The 24,694-nt window shown below is 47.0% G+C and overlaps 1 protein-coding gene across 5 annotated transcripts; it reads left to right on the top strand.

Annotated features, from left to right (window-relative positions):
• Positions 1–2,852: 2,852 nt before the first annotated feature.
• Positions 2,853–24,337, top strand: LOC126556572 (papilin). 5 transcript variants are annotated; one of them, XM_050211888.1, is made up of 18 exons: positions 2,853–2,937; positions 11,054–11,114; positions 12,219–12,397; positions 12,517–12,577; positions 14,134–15,104; positions 15,194–15,314; positions 15,398–15,577; positions 15,819–18,993; positions 19,062–19,241; positions 19,509–19,679; positions 20,149–20,988; positions 21,067–21,255; positions 21,384–21,569; positions 22,110–22,648; positions 22,725–22,875; positions 23,198–23,629; positions 23,802–24,074; positions 24,146–24,337. In XM_050211888.1, the coding sequence occupies exons 1-18, from the start codon at positions 2,933–2,935 to the stop codon at positions 24,301–24,303; spliced, it is 7,872 nt and encodes a 2,623-aa protein (XP_050067845.1). In that variant the 5' UTR covers positions 2,853–2,932; the 3' UTR covers positions 24,304–24,337. The 5 variants fall into 5 exon arrangements, with proteins under 5 accessions (XP_050067845.1, XP_050067848.1, XP_050067847.1 ...); XM_050211891.1 differs by lacking the exon at positions 23,198–23,629; XM_050211890.1 differs by lacking the exon at positions 21,384–21,569.
• Positions 24,338–24,694: the final 357 nt, after the last annotated feature.

A 24,694-nucleotide genomic window follows, 5' to 3' on the forward strand; every position in this document is an offset into this window, starting at 1 on the left:
GGATTGTGCGTTGAGGGAGAACGCTAATGGCTTCCGAGAGATTAAGGCTGTAAAAGAGTTTTAATACGTCGGTGCTGTAGCTGTTATTTCTGTTCTTAAAATTGGATTGAATTGGCTTAAGCTTATAAGTAAAAGTTTTGGTTCTTTCATTCTTATTGATCTTCAAGTTCAAATCTTGCAATCTAAATTTTCTTGGAGAATTGATTAAGTAATAAAAAATTCTCTTTAAATCAACAAAATACTCTTAGATACGCAATTGATTTCTACAGTAGGTGTGGATATATTCTAAACCATGCCAAAAACTAAGATCATCTTAGATAAAATCTCAACTGGATGTCGCTTCGTGTCTTCCGAGTCGACTTCTACTAGCCAAACGTCCCAAGAGAAACCCATCTATCAACGAAACTGGTGACATAGGTCTGATTTGGCCTTACTAGAGAACGTTCATTCTTCGTGTATGGCGAAAACAAGGGCCTTACGACACTCTTGAACAATTTTGGAGAAATCCTAAATCCTGGCCATGGCACCAGAAATAGTTGCTCGAATAAGTCGGAGCTTGGAGCTCTTGCTGACTTCTTGTCATTAACCAATTATGCCTCCCTACTACAAAAATAATTAAGCATCGAATGATAGCCAAGTCCTTGCCTTTCTGCCAAGTCTGACAATGAAGTGCATTAGAAGCTGAACTCTCCTAAAGTCCTTGGGATGGTTACATTTGTCTTAAAGATCATGGACACGATTGATATTGTTAAACTTCATACTCAATCGATGCCGTCAAAATTTTGAGATGGAGACCGCAGTGAAACAAAATAGAAAAAACCACCGAAGAATCGTATTTTTGCTGACGTCTCGGAAAAGCTCAAAAAATGTCAACCCGGAATAAACAAAAAGGTGTATTAAACACAAGATTTGGGTTCTACGAGACCATTTTACGACTCTTTTTCCTGAAGATTCCAGATTAATCGAAGCGTCACAGTGACTTTAACCTTCTGGCGAAGCAAAAAAGATGTATAACTTCCTAAAAAATTCTCCTTGTAGCGAGCCATATAATTCCAAAGCTGACTCGTTACGGATACATGACAAATCAATAACGAATAAAAATAGCTACGTTCGTCCTCATGGCTGAGGAGGTTAATCGCAATGGCTTCAAGATAAATAAACCTCGTCACAGATTAAACAACGCAACCTGATTATAATTCCCATTTTCCCCCGATAACAATCCATACCATTCACCGCCCCTTGTTTCCTTACTCGCCCCCAACAGAGGATTCATAATTACTCCTTATCCTTAATGCGCTTGCATGGTTTTCCTCTATGGCCAACAACGAAAAACCAAGTCCACAAAAGCGAAAGTGGAACTTTATCAACAGAGAGCTTCGATGATGATTTTCTTCTCCCACAACATACGTTGTATTGTTTGCTTTTCCGATTTGCTGCCAACATCACCGAATCAGAAGCCACATCCTCGACACCCTTATCATTCTCTCGGTACCTGTGTGTGTATGTGTGAGTATGAAGAGAAGAATTTTATAAATGGCTTTATTAACACCATAATTTTTCATGCTTCCACATCGATGCATCGATTTGCCTCCCGGCCGTCGTCATGTACATCGGCACGGCTGACGGTTGATTGCGACTTACTCATACGTTCTCCGTGACTCCTTCCCTGCCAAAGGTTCCACAGGGAATTGGAAGTTCATGCTGGAAGTTGACTGTACAGCAGTCTCCATGTACAACCTTCTTGTTCGGGGGTGTTCCATTCGACGATCCCCAATCACAAACCGATGCTCGTAATTCTAGCTTTGATTCAATTATCTTAATCAAATGAGATCGAGATAGGTGTTCCCGGCAAGTGCACCGGAAAGTGTGCCGGGTGCCAACCAAGATAAAGTTTTTCATTCTCGCCCCGTCTCCCGCTTCCATCCTCTGTCGTTCCTACCTTTCTGTGCTCGTTTTTTCGACGGAGGGAAGTTCCGGTTTCGCTCGTTCCGATGCCTCTTTCTCTCTCTGTGTGGTTCTTCCTGCCTGTCATCGTTTGGGGAATACTTTGCGGTTTTCCAACCGCCACATCAGGATGGAGAGGCATTCGTAAGGGTTGGTTGGATGGCTAAGAGTCCTGGTCCGTAAAAAAAAAAAAGCTGAAACCACCACGAACAGGTAACAACAGGCAACATCATCTTGCCGACAGGCGATTGAACCAATCGAGAAAAGCTGTAGATGAATTCGCCGAGCCCTGCCTTGTCGATGGTGGAACGAGGAACAGGGGTTCTCGTTTTTCCCTTTTGCCCGACTTTATCCAGCACAGGAGAAAATTGATGCGTTGATTGCTCCTGGTACATCCGCCTTCAGGCAAGGGATTTGTGAACTTTTCGTAAGGATGCTGTTGAGTGGTGATGATATTTTGGGACTAGGCCCTCTGGTTGTTGTTTCCGACAATCGGTTCTCTGGCAGTTGCCCGTAACTAGTGCGGTGCGCAGGGGCGGAACAGTGTTGGGCGAGTGCAGTGAGGCTCTCTGCAAGTGAATTGTGTATCGATTTGTTGATGAAAAAAGGGATTTGAACTTGATGCGGATTGAGATTGTTAGTCACCTGGTGGTGAAAGAAGTTGGTTGAAGTGAACTCTTTCTAGCATTGTACGGCTTTGCACGTGGAAGGAGACCGAATTGACGTCACAGCGGGTGAAGAGGGCGAATTTTGTGTCGCCATCTTTTCAAATACTCCTCGCAAAATGCTATGCCGACTATATTCCTTGCTCTTATCAAAATTAAATTAATTTAATAACTTTTTCTTCAGTATTTAAAATTGTTTTCTTTTCTCTTACCTTTTTTTGGTTGCAGATAGCGGAACAAATTGATGCACTAGAACCAGCGAGAGGCAACAATCGTTTTATGGAATCGTTCAAATCAGATCAGATAAATAACTCATAATCAAGATGAGGTAAGTAGGGAAAGATCGTATGCGTAACCTTTGCTTGCTTTTCCTGTTTGTGAAGTAAATCATGAAGGTTTCTATCGGTAAGGTGACCTTTTCGTTTTTGTGTATGAGTTCGACCTGACGTTGGAGCCCTTTGAACTTTACCGTTTTAAAGAACAATGACTTGAAGGTTGAAGGTTAGTTCCAAACAAATATTGATCGGAAAACGAAATCACTAAAAGCTAGCAAGATTAGTACTTAGGTGACAGTAACAGAACTGTAAACGTTAGTTTTAAATAATAATATTTCACAATACATGGTTTTGTATGATTTGTATGATATCAAATGTCATGTCAAAATATTTATTTTCCGTGGAGATAATTTTGAATATTATTAAGTCATTCAGTTAAGTCAAACACTGTTAAATTGAGCAATTTTACGCTCAACTAGAGCTATTTTTTAAGCCTCACAGATGTCATGAATAAATTCTTACGAAAGAACATAATTTCTAACGGAACAATTAAGCCAAATTAAATTAAAAAATCATTAAAAACTTTATGATCGTTGTCTTTTTCTCAACAACAATTTATACTTGATTGAAAATTCTGTTTCTATAGCCTTTTATGTGGTTGGAGAAGTGGATACAACCAACTCGATGCGGCATGATGATGTAGAAAATTCTCTACAGAAAATAAATATTCATGGGACGGTAAAAAATTCCTTTACAGAGACGAAATCTGCGTCCTACTCTTGCCTTTCCATTGGTTTATTTAAAGTTCTTATAAATCAATATCTCTGAAAGAAAAATAAAGGATGGTTATTAAACTAATTATTTTATGAATCCCTATCATCCCTATCGATGACGCTGGATATTGGAGTAAATATTAATTTACTCTATCTTTCGGTGGGATAATACTCTCGCCCTTGGAGATTGTGTTGTGGATGAGCAATAAACAATCCGCATCCATAGAAGTATGCTTCTGGCACGTACATGCTCTGCAACGCTTATCCTCTTCACACGCACGTTCAGAACGTATAATTAAGTGTATTATTTATTTTGACCAGTTTACCACACTGTTTACGTGGCACACTTTCCCAACACGATCGATGAGAAATGATCGACCCAAGCTGTTTCCTTATCCGATCGCGATCATTCATCATCCTTTTCCGATTAAAAGTTCTCAACCAACCAACCAATATCTAGGTCAAGAACGGTGTAACCGTTACGGCACATCTTCTGGTGGTGGCCGTTTTGTTTGCTGTTTGCAAGCGAAATGCTTCAAAACGCTTCCGCTTGTGTGTTTTGCTTCACTCACTAGATGGTTGGAGAGATTTAATCACCGTGTTTGAACGGGGTGCGCCAAATTACACGTTTACAAAAGGCACGTAGAAATCAATCACGGCCCAAAGCAAAACAATGTGCTGCATTTTACACGGTTGATTACACTGCGGGGAACGGGTGGAAATATTTTGTTGAATTATAACGCCTGTTTACAATCAAATACATTAATTTTTCCCCATTTGTTTACCGGCCGGATGTCATCACAGATATCACGTGTCCACGTTGCTAGCTAGACAATTGGACAATAGACGAAAGTGTGTGTGTGTGTGTGTGTGTTTGTGTACAAACATCATTAGAGGACACTTTCATTCAGTGCCGTCGTGTGGGTATTGAACAAATTTGAACGCTCATCGATGAATGCGGGCATTAGAACGAACTGCACTGTAACTGCTTTCAATCATGTTTTCCCGATTCTTTTGTGGGAGTGTAGAATTTAATTATCATCCCATACCGGTGATTGGCGAAACAATTGCCTGTGTTGATTAGTGCTTTCGTATGAAACCGTTGTGGTTGATGGGCGCGTGTCAAAAAGTCGATGCCTGTGTCTGTGTTTTCATTAGAATTATGTAATTTGAATAGTAAGAGCATTCATGGAAATACGTTTACAGGAGTGAAGTATAAACCATCGTATGCAATGGCGTCATCTATCAGAAATACGTCACATCACATGCAGTTGCAGATTTAACGCTGGTCGGAGTAGATGATCACCTTCTTAACAAGAGCTTCATAGCAAGGACCTGGTACTAGGGATTGCGTTAGTAGAGGCCCCATAAGCTAGTGTTAAAGACCACATTGTAGAATCCCCGGATCTTAGTGTTAGGGGATACGCCTGGTCGTTCATGTGAAGAGATTCATTCGTAATATGCTTTCGAAGGACCTCTAAAACGTTTTCCCTTTGTGGTGTGTGTCCGACACTGATCACAGAAACACGTCGTAAGCTTTGGTGAATAAGAGATCTTAAAGGTGTGTTGAAGTATTTATTCTTACGTATCTTCCTTCTTCTGTCTCAGGACCTAAATTACCTAAATTCAAATAATTAAGTTCTTAATCCTTAACTCTTAATACATTTAACTAAGGAGGGTTCGGTGGTAAAGTGAACAACGGCGGCACTAGTCTTAAAACGGCAGTATCGAAAATCAAATGCCATCCGGGCCGTTCCCCCGTAATGTGAGGACGGACTACCCAACTACTTGGTTATCAATTAGTTTAGTAAGTCATTAGCTGGCTGGCTTGACCAAACAGGTCATTGTGCTAGAAAGGAGAAGAGCAGGTCTAAACCTAGCCTACCTTTTAGGTCATTTTTGAGCGTAGTTAGGACCGACTATCCAACTACTTGGATAGTCGTAGATAGGTATCAGCGAGTCTAGCAAGCCATCTGATGGCCGGTGTGACCTTAAAGGCTGTTAAGCCAAGAAGAAGTATGACTGATACTGATATTTTCCAGGTACGAAAAGTTGCTACATTACTAAAAGGGTTTGAATCTGCTAGTAGACAATTGGTTTTGATTCCAATGACATCACAGATGAGAAGACATCTTTGGCATATGTTGCGTTTAAAAAAGGCTCTATAACCCTTGCACCGTCTACCGTTTACACGGTGTGAAGATTCTATGTGACTCAGAGTTTCATCAATCTCTAAAAACATTTCTTCTTAGAGTGTTATATTACAGCTTAGAAGCAACATTATCATAATTAAAATAATAGCTATTCACTACTTTTTGTACTAGTAATGGTGCTATCTAGTGAAATTCCTAATTTATGTAGTCATTGTTTACGTTAATTGGCGGCTATCTTTATCCAAAAGTAAACTAGTCTACCACTAAAGACAGTACACATTTTCGCACACTACAATAAATAAACTTCACCAGCATATCTAAAACACCAAACCCCGGTTTGGTTCGTTGTTCTATTTTCCAAACATCGAATCGACTGTTTATTGCTCATTCAGCAGAGTAATCGATCCGGACATAAAGTAACTATCGCTTGCCATCGGGGCGGGTCCAAACAGATCCCGAGCATCATGCCCCTGATCATCAACCATCAGCTGCCGGCCGTGGATGGGTGAATAAATAGAGAGGAAAATTAATTTTCTCACCCTTTTCCCTCGCTGTATCCTCCACTGGTGTCTCCTTTCTCCCCACCGAATTGGTTGGGAAATCGGACGGAGGAAATTGGATTGCCATAAGGGAAGGAGTAAGTGCAGACGAGGCCAACACACAAAAACTCACGATCCTTGGGTTTTACGGATGCGAACGCTCAACTCGATGGCCGTTGGCTTCGATTAAACCGAACCGATTGGTCACTTGTTTGTTCGGGGCTGTTAAACTAAATTTTATTATCCTTCGACAACGACGAGTCAGAGTGTGCGATAATGTTGCGTGCAGGCCAACAGATATATACAAGCGAAAAGAAATGATCCCCACACGCCCATAACCACACGCGGAACAAAACATGGATTCCATTCATCCAACGTATCGGGAAAGTGCTTTCTAAAATTAAAGTCCATTGCCAAACAGTGCAAACAGTGCGAAACGCGAGCCGTTTTGTGTTGGCCAGTTCGCCGAATAGCTTTAATCAAGAGCCGCATGTACGGTGCTGATTGGAGCATGAACCAAACAGCACCGGATATCGCAATTTTCAGCCAAGAGTGTCATCGCATACTCGCTGACGTGCCCGTGGTTTTGCCGAGAGCTCGATCAGCTCTGGATGCCGTCGAAAAGTGGGGTACCAGAGTGCCGGAAAGGGACACAAACCCACACACGAAACCGAACACCGAGATGAGAATTTAGAGATGCTGCGAGGCTGGTAAACAAAACGCGATTTTATCTCGCTCGTTACGACCAAACCGGAGGTCACTATCTGTTTGGCTGCCAGTTGGTGGACGGTTGTGGGAAAATTCCCTGGATCGGATGAACCGATTTGTCGACACGCCATCGACGAATTGACGCCTGATAGCGAAGCAATTGGGTTGTTTGTTAATGTGATTGGTGATTTGTGGGGAATCGCTATATTACGTTCTTGCGGTGTAAACCAGTTGAACCAAGATTGTCGATTGGGTTGGTTTGTTGATTTTTGGCTGGGTTTCCAAAGAGTTGTACAGAGCGTACGGAGCTTATTTAAGATCTATTTAAATTCAATGGAAAGGAGCTATTATTTAATATTAGATGGTCGGCATGGTCTTTAACAGGTTGTTAAATTAAGAAATTATTTGTTCGATACTGACTCGGTTGATCTCCCAATGCTTCCCATTTGGATAGGAACTTCACCAATTACCGATGCGCAATCTCTCACGCAAAACTAAACATTTGCAAATTTTCAAATCGCCCATCAATTAACGTCGCTGGGGAAGGAATTTTCCTCACACCACGACGTGTGGGAGGGTTGTATATTTTTTTATTCCATCGACTAATGCAATCTTCCTATTTACTTTACAACTACCATTTAATGCGTTACGCATTCGCCGAACGATGTTACGCACATTTTAGCGGCGTTTTCCCGCCACAACGGCTGTGACTCGTGGCAGTAAAACCAAACAGTTTAAATCAAACGCACACAAACGCTGCTTAAACGGTGTTTAAAGGTGTAAGAATGTGAGTGTAATGCTCGTAATTTGCTTTTGTAGACATTTTTCATCATTTTCAAGCAAATCTGAGCGTGCACAAAGTTTGTTAGTTTTGCCGAAACGATAAAACCAAACTCTCCGGCACTTGGACACCGATCCCATCCGTGCGAATGTGTGCCATCATTATCGTCCTTCAGGGGCAAATTGCTTTCAACGCTTCCCTGGTGCGATTTGTCGCAGAAATTACGTGTGTGTGTGTGTGTGTGTGTGTGTGTGTGTGTGTGTGTGTGTGTGTGTGTGTGTGGAGGGCAAATTTATGAATTTATGTATTTGCTCCAAGACCAGCACCCATACTCTCGCTCTCTCTCTCCCTGTCGTGTACGTAAAGGACATTTCACAAGTGTGAGATTATATTTGCAAACATTAGCAACAACTCTGGCCATTATCGCTGGCACTCCCGGTTTCCCTCCGGTGGTTGGAAGTGCGTGTGTGAATTTAATGAATATTCGTGCGGCGGCAGACAGGCGTTTGGCCAGCAGCCAGCCGAGATCCCAGCACCCAAGCCCAAGCGCACAAGGGAAGGGAAAAGGATTTAATCGGATGGCGCTCACAAGCTCACACCCGTATCGGCACACAGTTCCCCAAAATCATGCCATCCGAAATAGGAAAAAAAGCGAAGAAAACCTAACGCTTTTCACTTCTTCACTAGAACAAAAAAAAAAAAAGAAAGGTGAATAAAACGAAACAGCACAGCAGCAGCGGCCAAGAAGCAGCACAGTGTCGCGGGAAATGTTACCCCGCGCGTCAAAGGGATAATTAAAATTTAAATTATTATTCATAATTTCCACTGATAAATGGAAGCGATGCGGAACAACCCAGCGCCCAAGCTTTGCCACCGTTGCTAATGGCCATTGTAATACGTGTAATGCGCGTACGTGTAAAACCGCGTGTGCCGAACAAACACCGAAGCATGTTGCTATCGAGCCGAGGCAGACTTGTTGGCTCCTCATTATTTAAATCATCTTCATTAAAGGGCGTCCGCGTGTGACGGGGCGTTTGGGGGCGTCGCGCGCCCGGGTGGGAATGAGTTATGAAAAACGAAACGTCTTAGCGTCTGACTGAATGAAATCTGAGCAGAAGAAGGCTTTACGACTGGTGTGCGAGTGCGTGGAAAAGGGCGACGACGAGGGAAACAGATTGCGGTTGAGCGTCGCTCAATGATCAAGCCATAACCGTGGAACAAGCATGAACGTCGGAAGATTATTGGAGGACCCCGTTTTCGAATGGGAGTAGAATGATAATGATGAATCATCTGCTGCCTATTGCTTTAAATGAAGTACACGCCCTGGATGGGTGAGTGTGTGTTCATGCAACAGCATAATGGTGGCCGTGGTTGTTGCTTGCACTTGAGCGCAGAACGAGTTACTCCTCGCTTCGGTAAGGATGACTTTACAAGCACCCTTAATAATGCTAAACGAATTTTGAAAGACAAATGCCTGGATACGAAACGTTTAGGATACACAACACGGGAAGGGATTATTTAGTGCCATTAATCGTGCCCCCCCTCCCCCCCAGGGGGTGGGTAGGGTGTGGCTTACTTGATGCACGGCACATATCAAAGTAATTGAAGTGGATGCTTTGGCAGTGTAACGATGATAGTTCCGGTGCTTGTTGACGATAAAAAGTATTACGGCAACATGTATTTTTGTCGTTAGCAGTTAGTTAGTGATATTGTTTTGATACAGACTATGGTTTTTTAATCATCAAGTTGCATTGCTTGTCTTACGACTACAGAATGAGCTTTATGCAAACCCTAACCTAAGCTAAAAAGACCGCTCTACCTGTCGCAACGCAACGGAAGATGTTTGCGTGCTATTACACTTCGCCGTGTAGGAACGAATAGTGGAAGACGAGCACGAAGGGAACAAGCAGGAAACATAGAAAAGAATCGAAAAGAGCGACAGTGGTGCATCACCACAGTGGAGAAGGAGACATGTTATGAAGGAGGATTGGGCAAACCTTGTGAAGGTTCTATGCACACTGTCCAACAAAATAGTACCGTAAGGCATTGAGAATCACTTAAACCTCAGGCGAAACGCTTCAACACTCGATATGGTTGATGAAAAAGAGACCAGCATCCAGTCAAACACCGAGGTCCTTGAAGACAGGGACTAGGTTGACAGCGATCTTGTCACTTGTATACTCACTCATCTGCTCTTTCAAAGACTCACTTGACCTGCTCTTTCAAAGAGCACGTCGTCGTGACATGGCCCGTTCAAAAATAGATCTCCAAGAAAAACGATCCCTGGCTGCAGCTTCCCATCCATGTAGGCACCCGATCTCCGACAGGTCACCCTCCACCTGATCCAGCCAACGAACGACGCCTCGGGCCGAACTTGGCGGAGCATAAGTCTGGCATCCTCATAACATGCCCCAGCCATCGTATCTTGCCGGTCTTTGCTACCGTCAGGATGTCCGGTTCTCCGTATAGCTCAGCAAGCTCGTGGTTTATCCTTCTCCTCCACACTCCGCCCCTCAGGTATTTCTTCCTGTTCCCAGATGCTCGTGATCAGCTTGTGCATTTCGACGGTAAGCCTCTCCGGCTCTCCATCTTCAAGAGCTCGGCTGCCAGTCCATCACTACCAGCAGCCTTGTTGCTTTTAAGTTGCTTGATGGCGCTGACAACCTCATCCAGAAATAGCGGAGGCACTTCGAACTCTGCACTGTTGCTGTCACTGATGTTTTTGCTACTGTGTTGCTGCTGCTGTTGGCTTGTTCTACTACTTTCACCAAACTTTCCTGTTTCTGCTCCGTTCAGGTGTCCTATTGATATTTTATACGACTAACAGTTTCTTTCATAATAATTGTGATTCGCACGAAGGATCATTACTCCCCTCATTGTGATATAAAACATATTTTTTATCTTGACTCAACGCCTAGTAGGTAGTTCCTACCTCTGTCAAGATTAAAGTTCCTTTTCCAAACATAAATTGCCAGATATTCTCAGAATGTCTCAGGTCCCAGGTTCCCCTTCGTGGCCAAAAGAGCACAGAATATTAATTGGATACTAACAGGATACTCCATAACGTTTAACTACTCACAATAGAATTAATAGTTTACATATCCAATCACTTAAAAGTTTTTATTTGTTGAATAACTTTAATACGCATAAAGGTAAACTTTAAAATTGAAATCAATTAAAAATGAAACCGTTTTTCCATCTCTTCTCTCCTACAGATATACAAAATTGTTAGTGTTACTAGTGACCTTACAGCTGAGCTTTACCGAATCCAGACGGGTAAGTAGAATTCGTTCGAAATATGGCACATACATGCAGACACATAGGATCGCAACGACAGCTCGGCCACAAAAAAAAAAAACGAAAGCTGAAGTAAAAATTCAATTTCCGCCGCACTTGCTACCAACGGTTGTCATTAGGCGCACACCGTTTTCTAATTGAAACTTCTAGCCGTGACACACACACACACACACACACACACACACACACACACACACACACACACACACACACACACACACACACCGACAGAAAGCGGGTTGTGGTGACCAATATGGCTGGTGTGTGTTAAAGGAGGGAAATTCGCCTGCTCGGCAGAGGATAGTCCAGGAAAAATGGGATCAATGTTAATAAAATGGAACACCAGAACACCGTGTGTGTGTGTGTGTGTGATTTTCCATGGGAAAATGGTTTTTAACATTCCAACCACTTCGCTTGGGTTAGTGGAAATTAGTTTTTTTTCGTGCTTGCTGTCCCATGCTTTTTAGGTCGAGTTGTACCGAAAATGTACCACTTGACCTAATGGGCCAAAAGTTTGTAAGCAGTACGGTTCATTGAACAGCAGAAGAAAATGCAGACGGCAGCTCGATTGACAGCACGGGGCATTTTAGGTTCAATTTCGGAGTCTCTCTTTGAAGCGGATGGGTTTCTTAATATTATTTTTGGTTGTTGCTGTTGCAAAGGTGAATCCTCGGCTCGGATCTCGGAGTATCCATTAGTCGCTTAACTTTAATGGCTGCACCGTAAGGTTACAGGTACAGCAAGCCGGTTGCCCGTGCCATACGGCAGGTATTTAATCGAAACGGTGGTACACCTCCACCGAGAAAAAAAAACAGCATGCCAAGCATCTTCAAACACGCGCCCACCGAGATGAGTCAGCTGGTGGGGCGATGTAGGAGCTGGCAGCGGGAGTCTAATTTTAAAATTAAATTCACAACTTGTTTACATGAGAATGGCCACACCGGCTTTACAAGGCCATCGACATTGGACATCTAATCGACATCACTAGACGCTGTCGTCGTCCCCGCACTGGCACCCAAGCGCTGGCATCCCGTTGTCTAATGATGATCTCCCCTTTTTCCTCGTTTCCTTTCCTCCATTCAGTTCGGTGCTCGACATAAACGGCAGCATAGCAGCAATCTGTACCAGCCGGAAAGTTTCATCATACCGGGCGGCGAAGGACCTCCGAACGAGCGATGGAGTGCGTGGAGCGGTCCATCGGAATGCTCCCGAACGTGCGGCGGTGGCGTCGCTTACCAGGAGCGCGAATGTCTTGATCTTGAGTGAGTACCAGTACCGGTTGTTTTTTTTTTTCGCCGAATTGCTTTCGTGCGAAAGAAAGCATTCATTAATTACCAAACAAAAACAAATAGGAATTCTTCTTTCTGCCCCATTATTTCAGCCACACTGGTGCGCCCGTCTGTACGGGTGGAAAGAGAAAATACTTCTCCTGCAACACACAGGTAAGTGACGTTCGATTGGCCAACCTTTATTCTTCACACTCGCTCACCCGGTGTTTACACATCTGGCAGGTCATTGTGATTTCAATTCCACGAATAAATGCTCTGTACTTGAGTTTGTACGATCGCTCGAATCAACTATTAATGTAATTTGTGTCCGTATCAATTGAAGTTCCAGCACTCCGGAAGCACTCCGCGATGGTGGAGGCGCACAGTCATTTGTACAGCGATTTGTGCAAATTGTGCAATAGTGTTTGCACACTGTTATGCGATTAATTGAGATGCTTTTTCTTGCTCCACGGGGAGCAGCTATTAAGAGCTGCTACATTATTAATGGAAATTTAAAATGAACATTTCCATTCTGTGTTGAATATTTAAAATAATGCCTTTTTCCTCAAGCACGAGTAGAATCGTGCTGTGCGCGTTGCATAAAAATAGGCGCACGAACGAACGGGCCTCAGTTGATTAAGATATCGTTGCCTCCATCAGATTCGGTTCAGAAGATTTAATGCTTCTTTTGTGCCGAAGGATCGATTGTGTCCTAACTTGACAAACAAGTCTACACGGTACAACAATAACAACTTTCCGTACAGGAAGATAGCGATAAAAAACACAGAATGCTCTCCAACACTATCATCGCATTAAAAGCCCCCGTCACCTAACCCGTTCCATTCCGAAGGTTTCCCGATGATGCGCTATAATTGTGGCGATAAATTTTATTATGCCAGAGAAACATATTCAATTGCTCCTACACTGCTGTTGCTGCTGCTGCTCTAACAGCGTCCTCAGGAATTGACTCGAATGCAGAGCTCTGTACAGAAAAAGAAGTCTCAACCATCCCAAGGACTTTTTTTATCTTTATTTCTCCTCGGCTCCTTCTTCTCGATCGGGCGCTAAAGTGGGAGGGTTCACACAACATCATTGCCAATATTGAGTGCGCCTCGATGGCGCATCGTATCATGCTGGGTGGCACACAACGTGTCGTCCACGTGCAAGAAATAGTTACACCGCTGAAGCTGGATTGAAACTAACGAACCGCGGGAAACGGAGCACCCTCCGAAAGGGGAAAAGCGGGAGGGAAGCGGTTGTGACCAACCTGATCCTAACAAATCGATTACATTATGGTTTCCGTTTCCGTGGTGCAGTTTTTCCATTGCAGTTTCACGTTCTGCTTTCTTTTTGTTTTTGCTTGGCATTTCCCCCCCCCCCCCCCCCCCCGGAACTGATAAACGATGGAGCCGGTGCATCGTGCCATGCATTCATAATGGGTTATTTTGCTGTCCTTTCCCGGTACGGGCTGGCATGGTGCGATGTGTTATTGTTTTTCTTTTTCTCGTCCATTTTATTTTTTACCAGCCCAAGGTGAATGATTGTGATCGATTTGTATCGGTTGGGAGTGTAGATTGGCCATGTTTCCTGCGCGCAATAAAAGCAACATCTTTGATTTTATTTCACCCGGGAAAGATTGACCCATTTTACAGTGGATGATCGGTGGTTGGGCATGTTAATTACAAAACCAACGACACTTATCCTTGATTCTCTCTCCCTCGTACACGCAGGATTGTCCCGAGCGGGAACTCGACTTCCGCAAGAAGCAATGCTCGGAGTTCAATGATCTGCCGTTCGAAGGAAACCGGTACCAGTGGGTACCGTACACGCGGGCACCGAATCCTTGCGAGCTGAACTGTATGCCCATCGGTGAACGGTTTTACTATCGGCACCGGGCAAAGGTAACCGACGGTACGCGCTGCAACGACGAGTCGTTTGATGTGTGCGTCGACGGCACCTGTCAACCGGTCGGCTGTGACATGATGCTAGGCTCGGAAGCGAAGGAAGACAAGTGTCGCATCTGTCGGGGCGATGGTAGCAGCTGCAAGACCGTGTCCGGGCTGCTCGACGCTAACAATCTGCAGGTCGGGTACAACGATCTCGTGCTCATCCCGTCCGGTGCAACGAACGTGATCATCAGTGAACGGGCGCCATCGAACAACTACCTAGCGATACGCAATCTGACCGGATTTTACCATCTGAACGGTAACTATCGTATCGATTTCCCGCGCACGATCCACTTTGCCGGTAGCGATTGGCACTACGAACGACGTCCGCAGGGCTTTGCCGCACCGGATCGGCTAACGTGCCAGGGTCCGACGTCGGAGTCCGTCTATCTGGTGCTACTCTCGCAGGACCGCAACGTGGGCGTAAATTACGAGTACAGCATGTCATCGAAGACGGCCCCGGTTGATGAGCAGGACAGTTACTCGTGGATGCACACGGCGTTCGAACCGTGCCCGGTAAGCTGTGGTGGCGGTGTCCAAACGCGCAACGTCACGTGCAACAGCAAGAGTTCGCTGCGAGAGGTAGATGAAGGGTTGTGCAACGTGAACGAAAAGCCACCCACCACGCAAAAGTGTGGTCAGCAGTCATGTCCACCGCGCTGGTTCGAGGGTCCGTGGAGTAATTGCTCGAAACCATGCGGTACCGAGGGAAAGCAAACGCGCGAAGTGTACTGCGAGCGGGTATCGGCCGATGGGTAAGGATGGCGCGAGGGAGGTTTTTTAGATGGAAATCCAATTCCGGCGAACCTAAGCGGAACCCATTGCTTGTTCGGATTCTTTGCAGCGAAACGACCAAGATCGAAGATGACGTTTGCCTCGAGCAGGTCGGCAACAAACCGGCTACGGAGCGGGAGTGCAATCAGGACAAAATCTGTGCCGAGTGGTACGTCGGACGATGGTCACCGGTAAGTGCTGCTAGCATCTGCTGGGAGTCGTTTCGTTTGTCTCAGGCAGTTTGATACGATTGCAATCCCGTTTTGCTTCCCAGTGTAACAAATTGTGCGGTGAGGGTGAGCGTACACGGAAGGTAATCTGCCATCGGAAGGAAAATGGACGCATTACGGTGCTGCCGGATGATGAGTGTCTCGAGGAGAAGCCGGCAGTCAGCGAAAAGTGTATGCTGCGACCGTGCGAGGGTGTAGACTACGTCACATCGTCCTGGACCGGGGTGAGTATTGGGTGTAAGTAAGGGGTATTGGAGCAATCCAATAAGTTTGAAGTCCATTTACTAAAAAGTATTTCACTGAAGCCGAACATTTCGTTTTTGACATTTTGAACATTTCGTCTCAATGAGATTTGAAACCGATTTCAAACGGAAAATAAGCACTACATTGCATACCTATGGGCGTTTATCTTTGTACTTTTACTTGAAACTTGAAATTCTAAATTATTAAACACTTACCTTGCAGTGTGACGAGTGTGGTGCGACCGTGGAAACGCGTACCGTTCACTGTGCGTCCAAGTCGGGCACCGTTTACGATGCATCGTTCTGTGCGGATCGACCAATGCCGGAGCTTCGTCGCGAATGCAAGCTGACCCCGTGCGACTACCAGTGGTACACGTCCCAGTGGAGCAAGTGCTCGGCCGTCTGCGGTAAGGGCGTCCAGACGCGCACCGTCGTTTGCGGTGTGTTCGATGGTCAATCGCTGAAACGTGCCGACGATGACTACAAGTGTGATCCGACCCAGAAACCGGCGAAGGAACAAGAATGTGACGGACCGCCCGAATGCCCGGGTCAGTGGTTTGCGGGACCGTGGACCGACTGTGATAAGAGCTGCGGTGGCGGTATGATGTCGCGCAAGGTGCTCTGTCTCGCTAACGGTACGGTCATACCGGAGACGAACTGTGATGTGGACAAGATTCAGCTGGCTACGGAGAGCTGCAATAAGCACGACTGCACGGAGGACGAGGTTATCCCGGTGGAGGTTGGCAGCAAGCAGCCGGAGAAGGATGACGACTACGATGAGGATGAGGAGTTGTGCGACGAGGACGAAGAGGATGACGCAGAGGGCGATGAGGAGGAGGACGATGATGGTTCGGCAGCGGGTAGTGTCACCACGGAAGGACAGGACGGTATCATGATGGTCACGGAAGATACGAGCCTGGCCGAGGGTGTCGAGCTGGACAGCAGTGTTAGCGGCACGACAGAATCTTCCCTCGAGACGGACGAAGTTATGATGAGCGATGCGACCGGTTTCGATACGGGTGCAACCGATCCGGACGAGGGTTCGGCGACGGAGAGTACGGTCGAGGGATCCGGCGATGGAAGCAGCCGCATGTCGGAGGTGTCGGAAGGTTCGGGTGCTGACAGTGAGGTTACTACAGTTGCGGTCGAATCTCGTGCCTCGGACGATGCATCTTCGGACGCAGTTGGTAGCTCTACCGAAGCTTCATCCGCATCATCGGTAAGCTCGATGGAATCGGAATCGGTTTCATCTTCGGAGGCGAGCGCACAAAGCTCAACAGAGTCATCGGAGACGGCATCTGAAAGTCAATCGACAGTCGAAGACTCACTTGAAACGACAACGGACAGTGCATCCACTACGGATGCCTCCGAAACAACGACAGACGTCACTGAAACGTCCACAAGCTCTACTGATTTGGAAACGTCCACCGACCTTAGCTCATCGACGGTGGAGTTCACCAGTACGACGGATGATGCATCCACTACAGATGTTCCTTCCACAACCGAAAGCGAATTGATGAGCACTACAGTTGCATCGGATGTTGTGGCGTCGAGCAGTTCAGCAGCAGCTGAATCTTCAGAAGCAACGACTGACGAGAGCTCGACAGATTCTAGCACCAAGATGGTGGAGGGTTCCGAATCCACCGACACGTCCATGATGTCTACCAGCGAATCGGCAGTAACGGAGACTTCTGTGTCTGGATCTAGCGAATCAGGAGCGACGGAAGAATCAGTTACGGGAGCTTCTACGGACGCTAGCGCCACTACTGTCGAATCGTCGGAACCTACCACAGTGACTGGCTCCACGGAAGACTTCACTGGTTCAACGGTAACGGAAGAGACTGTAGAGGACACCACATTCGACATTTGGGCTTCCTCGACTGATTCCACCGATGACACAACGGACGACAGCGAAAGCAGCACCCCATACACGCTTACCTCGATCATTGCCAAGGAGCAGAAGGCCCGCAAATGTAAACCTCGTCCGAAGGTACCACAGTGCGCCAAATCCACGCACGGGTGCTGTCCCGATGGTAAGACGAAAGCGTCGGGTCCGTTCCTGGAGGGTTGCACACTGGCAGAGACGTGCAAGGACACGAAGCATGGCTGCTGTTCGGACGGTGTATCACCGGCCAAGGGCCCGAACGACAAGGGTTGTCCGAAGGCGGAATGTGCCGACACACTGTTCGGATGCTGTCCGGATAAGGTTACACCAGCCGAGGGTAACGATGGCGAGGGTTGTCCAGTTGAGACGACAACCGTTGCCGGCTGTACGGCGGGCAAGTTCGGTTGCTGTCCGGATGGAACCACTGAAGCTAAGGGACCGAACGATAAGGGTTGTCCAGGAGTGGAAGAGAAGGATGACGAAACACCATCCGCCACAGAACAACCGAAACCGGAAGAACCAGCAGCTGTTGAAGGTTGTGCCAGCACGGCGCACGGATGTTGCCCGGATAATACGACGGCCGCAACTGGACCCGATGGAGAGGGTTGTGAACCGTGTGGTAAGGAACCGTTCGGATGCTGTCCAGATGGCAAAACACCAGCGCACGGGTATAACGGTGAGGGTTGCTGTTTGCAAACGCCGTACGGATGCTGTCCGGATAATGTCGTTGCTGCGCGTGGTCCCAATATGGAGGGTTGTGATTGTCAGTACGCACCGTACGGTTGCTGTCCGGACAATAAGACGTCCGCACGGGGTCACGATAACGAGGGCTGTGGGTGTCAGTACGCCCGGCATGGTTGCTGCCCGGACAAGGAGACGGAAGCAACGGGTCCCGGCTTCGAGGGATGTCCTTGTCACGCCCATCAGTTCGGTTGCTGTCCGGACGGTGTTACAGCAGCCAAGGGACCACACAATCACGGTTGCCACTGTTCGCACAGTGAGTTCAAGTGCTGCTCGGATGGAAAGACGCCAGCTTCCGGACCGGACGGAGCGGGCTGTACATGCGCGGACAGCAAATATGGATGCTGTCCCGATGGTACGAGTGAGGCACAGGGTAGCAAATTTGAAGGATGTGCCGTCGTTCCCGAATCACCTCAGAAGGGTTGCGCATTACCAAAGGATAAGGGTCCGTGCCATAACTACACCGTCAAACACTTCTTCGACGTGCAGTACGGTGGATGCGGTCGGTTCTGGTACGGTGGATGTGAAGGTAACAACAATCGGTTCGATTCGGCTGAAGAGTGCAAAAACGTGTGCGAATCGCCGACCGGTAAGGATGTGTGCCATCTGCCAAAGATTGCCGGCCCGTGCAGCGGTGAGTACAACATGTGGTACTACGACGCGGAACGGAACATGTGCGGCCAGTTTACGTACGGTGGATGTCTGGGCAATGCCAATCGGTTCGAAAAGCTCGAGGACTGCAAGGCGACGTGCAGTGTGGACGATTCGAAACGTAAGTGGAAGTTTGGCCAATATGAAAACTATATCTCTAATTCTATCTATTCTACCAAAAATTCACAGCACCATGTGAGCAACCGATGGAACCGGGACCGTGCAACGGAACGTTCGAGCGTTGGTACTACGATAAGGAATCGGATGCGTGCCATCCCTTCTATTATGGAGGTTGTAAGGGCAACAAGAACAATTACCCAACGGAAGCTTCCTGTGGCTATCACTGCAAGAAACCCGGAGTTCACAAGCGTAAGTATCCGAACCGTGTTTGGTGTGTCGCGACTGAGCATGTGGACGAACGAAGAATGCCGTCTTCTCACTCCCTAGATGTTACTACCCGCACTACATCCGGTGATTGGTGTATGATGATTTTCTATCTATCTCTATCTATCTCTCTATATCTATCGCCATTTTCTGCTCTACAAAATATCCCTGTACATGTACGGGACCTCTAACACACGTCATCCCCAATGAATTCTTCCATTGAATGAAAAAAAAAAACAAAATCCAATGTAGCAAGCTGTAAAGAACCACTGGACACTGGCAACTGTGAGGCAACGCACGCCCGCTGGTACTTTGCCAGCGACAGTAACAAATGCATGCCCTTCTACTATACCGGTTGTGGTGGCAACGACAACCAGTTTGTTTCGCTCGATCAGTGCGAAGAGCAGTGCCCACCGAAGGTTGGTAAGTAGTGTGCGCCTGGACGGTGGCCAGGAGGACAATCAAGCCATACGTATTCCCGTTTTCCCCTGTCGAGACGCTTGCAAGAACCCCGAACAAAATATTCAAAAACAAAAAAGCTTCCCATTCCGCGACCTGTACAGCATCGCTGGCATCGAAGTTGGGAATGTGAATGACGGTTTGCAAACACACAAAATCTTACCTCTTCCGGATCGAAATTGTTGCTTTAGTACATTTGGCTGCAACCAATTTGGCATTCAAGAACAGCAATCGTTTTACATTACTTCGGCCTTCGAGTGAGAGAATGATTTACTAACCAATAATCATTACCCCGTTTCTGGTACCTGTGGCCTAAGAACTAAAACACTCGTAACATCCGTAACAAACTAGCAAACGCAAGGTACGCATTTCGTCTTCTGACTGGGTTGTACTAACATTTCCGAATTGTTTTTCCTGACCCCCTTTTTGACAGAGAAAGACACTTGCTTCCTGCCGGCGGAGATTGGCGAGTGTCAGAACTACACCGCTCACTGGTACTTTGACACGAAGGAAGAACGATGCCGTCAGTTCTACTACGGTGGATGTGGTGGCAATGGCAATAACTTCGTTGATGAGCAATCCTGTATTAGTCGATGTATTGACGAGACACCGAAACCGGTGGAATCACCACAACCGGCCCCGGAGGCACCAGAACGTGCCGATCCGGAACGCTTCGACAGAAGCCAATGTCAGCTACAGATGGACAATGGAGATCGTGACTGTACGCAGTACGAGGCACGCTTTTACTACGACACACAGACGGGCAGTTGTGCGGTCTTCACGTACACCGGCTGTGGTGGTAACGGCAACAACTTCAAGTCGACCGAAGAATGCGAACAGGCGTGCGGAGTCGGTCCTCAGGACGTGTGTCAACTGCAGCAAGAGTATGGCGATTGCAACGGTAACGAGGAACGCTGGTACTATGCAGCACACGAGCAACGGTGTCTCCGTTTCGCGTACAGTGGATGCGGTGGCAATGGTAACAATTTCCACAGCCAGGCTGAATGTGAGCGAAGCTGTCCGGCAGGAGGAAGTGCACCGGTTGACGTCGATATGCGTGGCCCCACGGAGCAGCGGCCGAGCAATGTTAGTCGATGCGAGGAACCGCCAGAGTTTGGTGATGGCGATGGCGATGGTGAGTTGATCCTGTTCTACTACAACGCTGAACGGCAATCGTGTGAACGGTTCCGGTATAGTGGTGCCGGTGGTAATACTAATCGCTACAACTCGGAGGAAGAATGTGAGCGAGTGTGTGGAGTGTACCGAGGTGTTGGTAAGTATCAATTCTGGGGGTAAAAAAGTGTCAGTGAGGTCATCGGTTTTATATTACTCCCAATGTCTCGTCCCAAAGATGTCTGCAGAGATGCGGTTGAGGCAGGTCCTTGTGGTGATAACATTCCACGGTACTACTACGACTCTAGGACACACGCCTGTTACGCCTTCAACTACAGTGGATGCGAAGGCAACGGTAATCGCTTCGTAAGTGCAGAAGAATGCGAAGGAACGTGCGTCCATCAGCGTCCTGACTTTGACGAGACCGGTAAGTGTTGCGCTTGCTTTATTGCTTCCGAAGAGAGTAAAAGTTTTCCACAGGTTCGCTGTATACACGTAACTGTCCCAAATTCATGTGTCTGGTTTCACGTTCGTGATCATGTCCCTCTGCTGCAGAAAAACTACGCATCTGTAACCTTCCGGTGCAGAAGGGCAATAACAGGTGCCGGAAACGGTCCGCCAAACGTTGGTACTACGATCCAGTGCAGGAAACATGTTTCGCCTTCCGGTACAAAGGATGCGGAGGCAATCGTAACAATTTCCCTTCGTACAACAACTGTCGCACGTACTGTAGTATCGAATGTAAGTCGTCCTCTTGCTGTCGCTTGCGTCCTCTTCTTGCAAGCCTTATCGTGCCTTAACTGCTGCGGATCCTCAATTCTATCGCTTGCTTAGTGTGCAACAAAACCGATTTGCGGGAATGCTGGAACTATTTCGGTGCAAGAAATTGGTGTACAGTTTCGGTGGATTTTTTTGTTGGGCTCTGAGTTATCAAACAGCAGGACAAAAAAGCCATTACAGAAATGGTGGTTTGATGACGTGTTATCTAAAAAACATTTCAATTGCATTGGTATTAAAACGGTTACATCGGTTTCGGACATGATGGTGTTATCTTTCATTCTGCTCAGCTGCATCGTTTCTAGTCGTCAACTTCAAGTCATCCTCAACCACATTGCTCTACTCTATTTCGATCATTTTGGGCTTTTTTCATTCGATCATTCATCATCTCATCATGTGATCATGCTGGGCTATAGTGACTAACCAGGGGGTGGATAACACCTTACCAATTGCTGTTACCAAACTAACGACTTTGTTTCGATTTCACAATACATCCCAACACAGCAAATGCGGTGAATCCTTGCGAACAGTATGAGCACGAATGCAGCCAGCTTCACTGCCCATACGGTATTGCCAAGTCGTACGATCCCGCCAACGGTTGCGAGAGCTGCCAGTGCAATGATCCCTGTGCCGGATTCTACTGTCCCACCGGTAGTCTGTGTGTGGTGGATGTGCAGAACAGTGGTGCAGTTGGAAGCGGTTCCGAGTTTGTTGGAGTCTGCAGACAATCGCACAAACCGGGCGAATGTCCACCGTTGGCAAATGCAACGGTATGCAGCAGAGATTGCTACTCGGACGCTGACTGTCGTGGTAATAACAAATGTTGTCTGGCCGGCTGTGCTCAGATCTGCATCAGTCCGGTAGAGCATCCGGTGGCTCCAGTTGGTCCAGCGCAGCCAAACGTCCCTGGACCCACCGTGCTGGAGCAGGTGCCTCAAGAGGAATTGGACATCAAATCGGAGGAAGGGGGTATTGCTACACTGCGATGCTACGCGACCGGCTTCCCGCCACCATCTATTCGCTGGCGCAAGGGAGAGGTCTTGGTAAGAGAGACAGCCGGCTATTAGAACTGTGATGTGATGGGAAGAATGGCTAACATTTTTTGTAATCTTATTTTAGCTCAATACCAACCAAGGCCGTTATGTGCTTTCTTCGACCGGGGATCTGCAGATTGTGCAGCTGCATCGCACCGACAGTGGCACGTACGTGTGCATCGCAGACAACGGTATTGGTGAGCCAGTGTTTAGAGAGGTTACACTCACTGTAAGCGGTAAGTACCAATCGCCATTTTTCGGCACTCAAACATCACTGTAACTAACCTCCAAATGCCTGCAAATGGCATGCACATTGCTCAACGGTGTTAGTACACTCCTTCCTCATCCCAATAAACTTCTTTTCTTCTCCAAACCTTTGATATCTTCACACACAAACACACTCTTTTTCTCGTTCTATCTTTCAACCCTTCTGGAATCTGGATTTTGGGGGCATCTTATAACTAACAATGGTGGTGTATGTCTATCTGTTCCGTCACTTGATCCCCTGTGCACAACTAACAAACGCACGCTGCTGTCGCTTCGGTACAAACTATCCAGACCCGGTGCCAAGGGATGCCTATATCGCCGGCAATTTGAACGATTCGCAGGTGGTTGAGCTAGATGGGCCGGCCACGTTGCGGTGCGCTGCTGGTGGATACCCGAAACCGGTACTGAGCTGGTGGCGCGAAACGTTCATGATGCCACTAAAGATGGTGAACCGTGACTATTCACTGGTTATTCCGCGCGTTCGACTGCAGGACCTGGGTCCGTACGTGTGTCAGGCTTACTCTGGTGCTGGCAAGGGTATCTCACGTACCGTCACACTGCTCGGCTACCGGCCGGCAACGCCCGAAAGCCCAGTGGATGAGAAGTATCTGAAATATCTTGTGCCCAGACAGAGACCGGTACAAGTCGCACCGGTCGATCGCTATCCACCACGGCCACGGCCACCAATCGCTCAGCCACCGCCAGTTGTCGTTCGTCCACCAGGTAAGTGGTAGCTGTTCAGATTTATGTTTCCCACTAAAACGGTCAACGGTGTAGTAATACTCTATTGCTTATGCTGAACACATAAAATGGGGTTTAAACTTTTGGAGGGAACTTGGCGGACATTCATGGAACTGACATATCTCTCTATTATTGTTGGTGCGTTGCTCGGTAGTTCCGGTGACGGTACAATTGTACTTCCCGCAGGGACGTGATCTACCGCCAAACAGTAATTTCACGATCAACTGTACCGTTGATGGATATCCGCGGCCCACGGTGAACTGGTTCAAGGATGGCCAGATGCTGGTGCCCACTGACCGCATACACATCACCGACACGAATCTGCTCTTCGTGTCGGGTGCAATACCGTCCGACAGTGGCCGGTACAAGTGCCTTGCGAGGAACGAGCAGTCGGAAGCATTCCAGGAGCACAGTATACGCGTGGAAGGTGATGACGACCACCAAAGATTTGCACGAAGAATACATCGATTTACGGATTTCTTGCTTTCCTTTCCACAGGTGTATACGTACCGCCGGGATGTACCGATAATCAGCTACTCGCCAAGTGTGACCTGATTGTTGCGGGACACTACTGCAACCACAAGTACTACGCACGGTTCTGCTGCCGATCGTGTACGCTGGCAGGACAGATTAATGTCAACAACCGTTACCGCTAAAACCCCAAGCGTGCCATAAAGCAAAAGGAATCGTACAAGCACCTGATGCAAACCACAATCGCGCATCTCGTGATCCCCAGCACTAGCCATCTTTTCAGTACATTCTCTATCTCCGTTAGCTGCCAGACCGAAGTCACTGAATACATATAAAAAAAAAATGCTCTACGCATCTATTTATTTTTGTAATAACCCTTGTAAGTTTGTCTGAATGGGTCGCCCCGACAGTTCCAAGTTTCCAACCACAACAACTTCACTCAAAACAAAACAGCAAAAGGTGCCAATCGTTACTGTATGGCTTCGATGAAGAGTGGCATTTAAACCAAAACCTCGAATCTGGTGCGAACATTCGAGCCAATCAATTTAGTGACAATGTTTTACACAAGTAGTACTT

The sequence above is a fragment of the Anopheles maculipalpis genome, chromosome 2RL, assembly GCF_943734695.1.
Source record: "Anopheles maculipalpis chromosome 2RL, idAnoMacuDA_375_x, whole genome shotgun sequence".
Taxonomy (NCBI): domain Eukaryota; kingdom Metazoa; phylum Arthropoda; class Insecta; order Diptera; family Culicidae; genus Anopheles; species Anopheles maculipalpis.

Coding starts and splice junctions, on each gene's coding strand:
- LOC126556572 (XM_050211888.1), top strand. Junction 19,680..20,148: donor GCAGTGCCCACCGAAGGTTG/GTAAGTAGTGTG, acceptor CCTTTTTGACAG/AGAAAGACACTTGCTTCCTG. Junction 21,570..22,109: donor CACGTACTGTAGTATCGAAT/GTAAGTCGTCCT, acceptor ATCCCAACACAG/CAAATGCGGTGAATCCTTGC.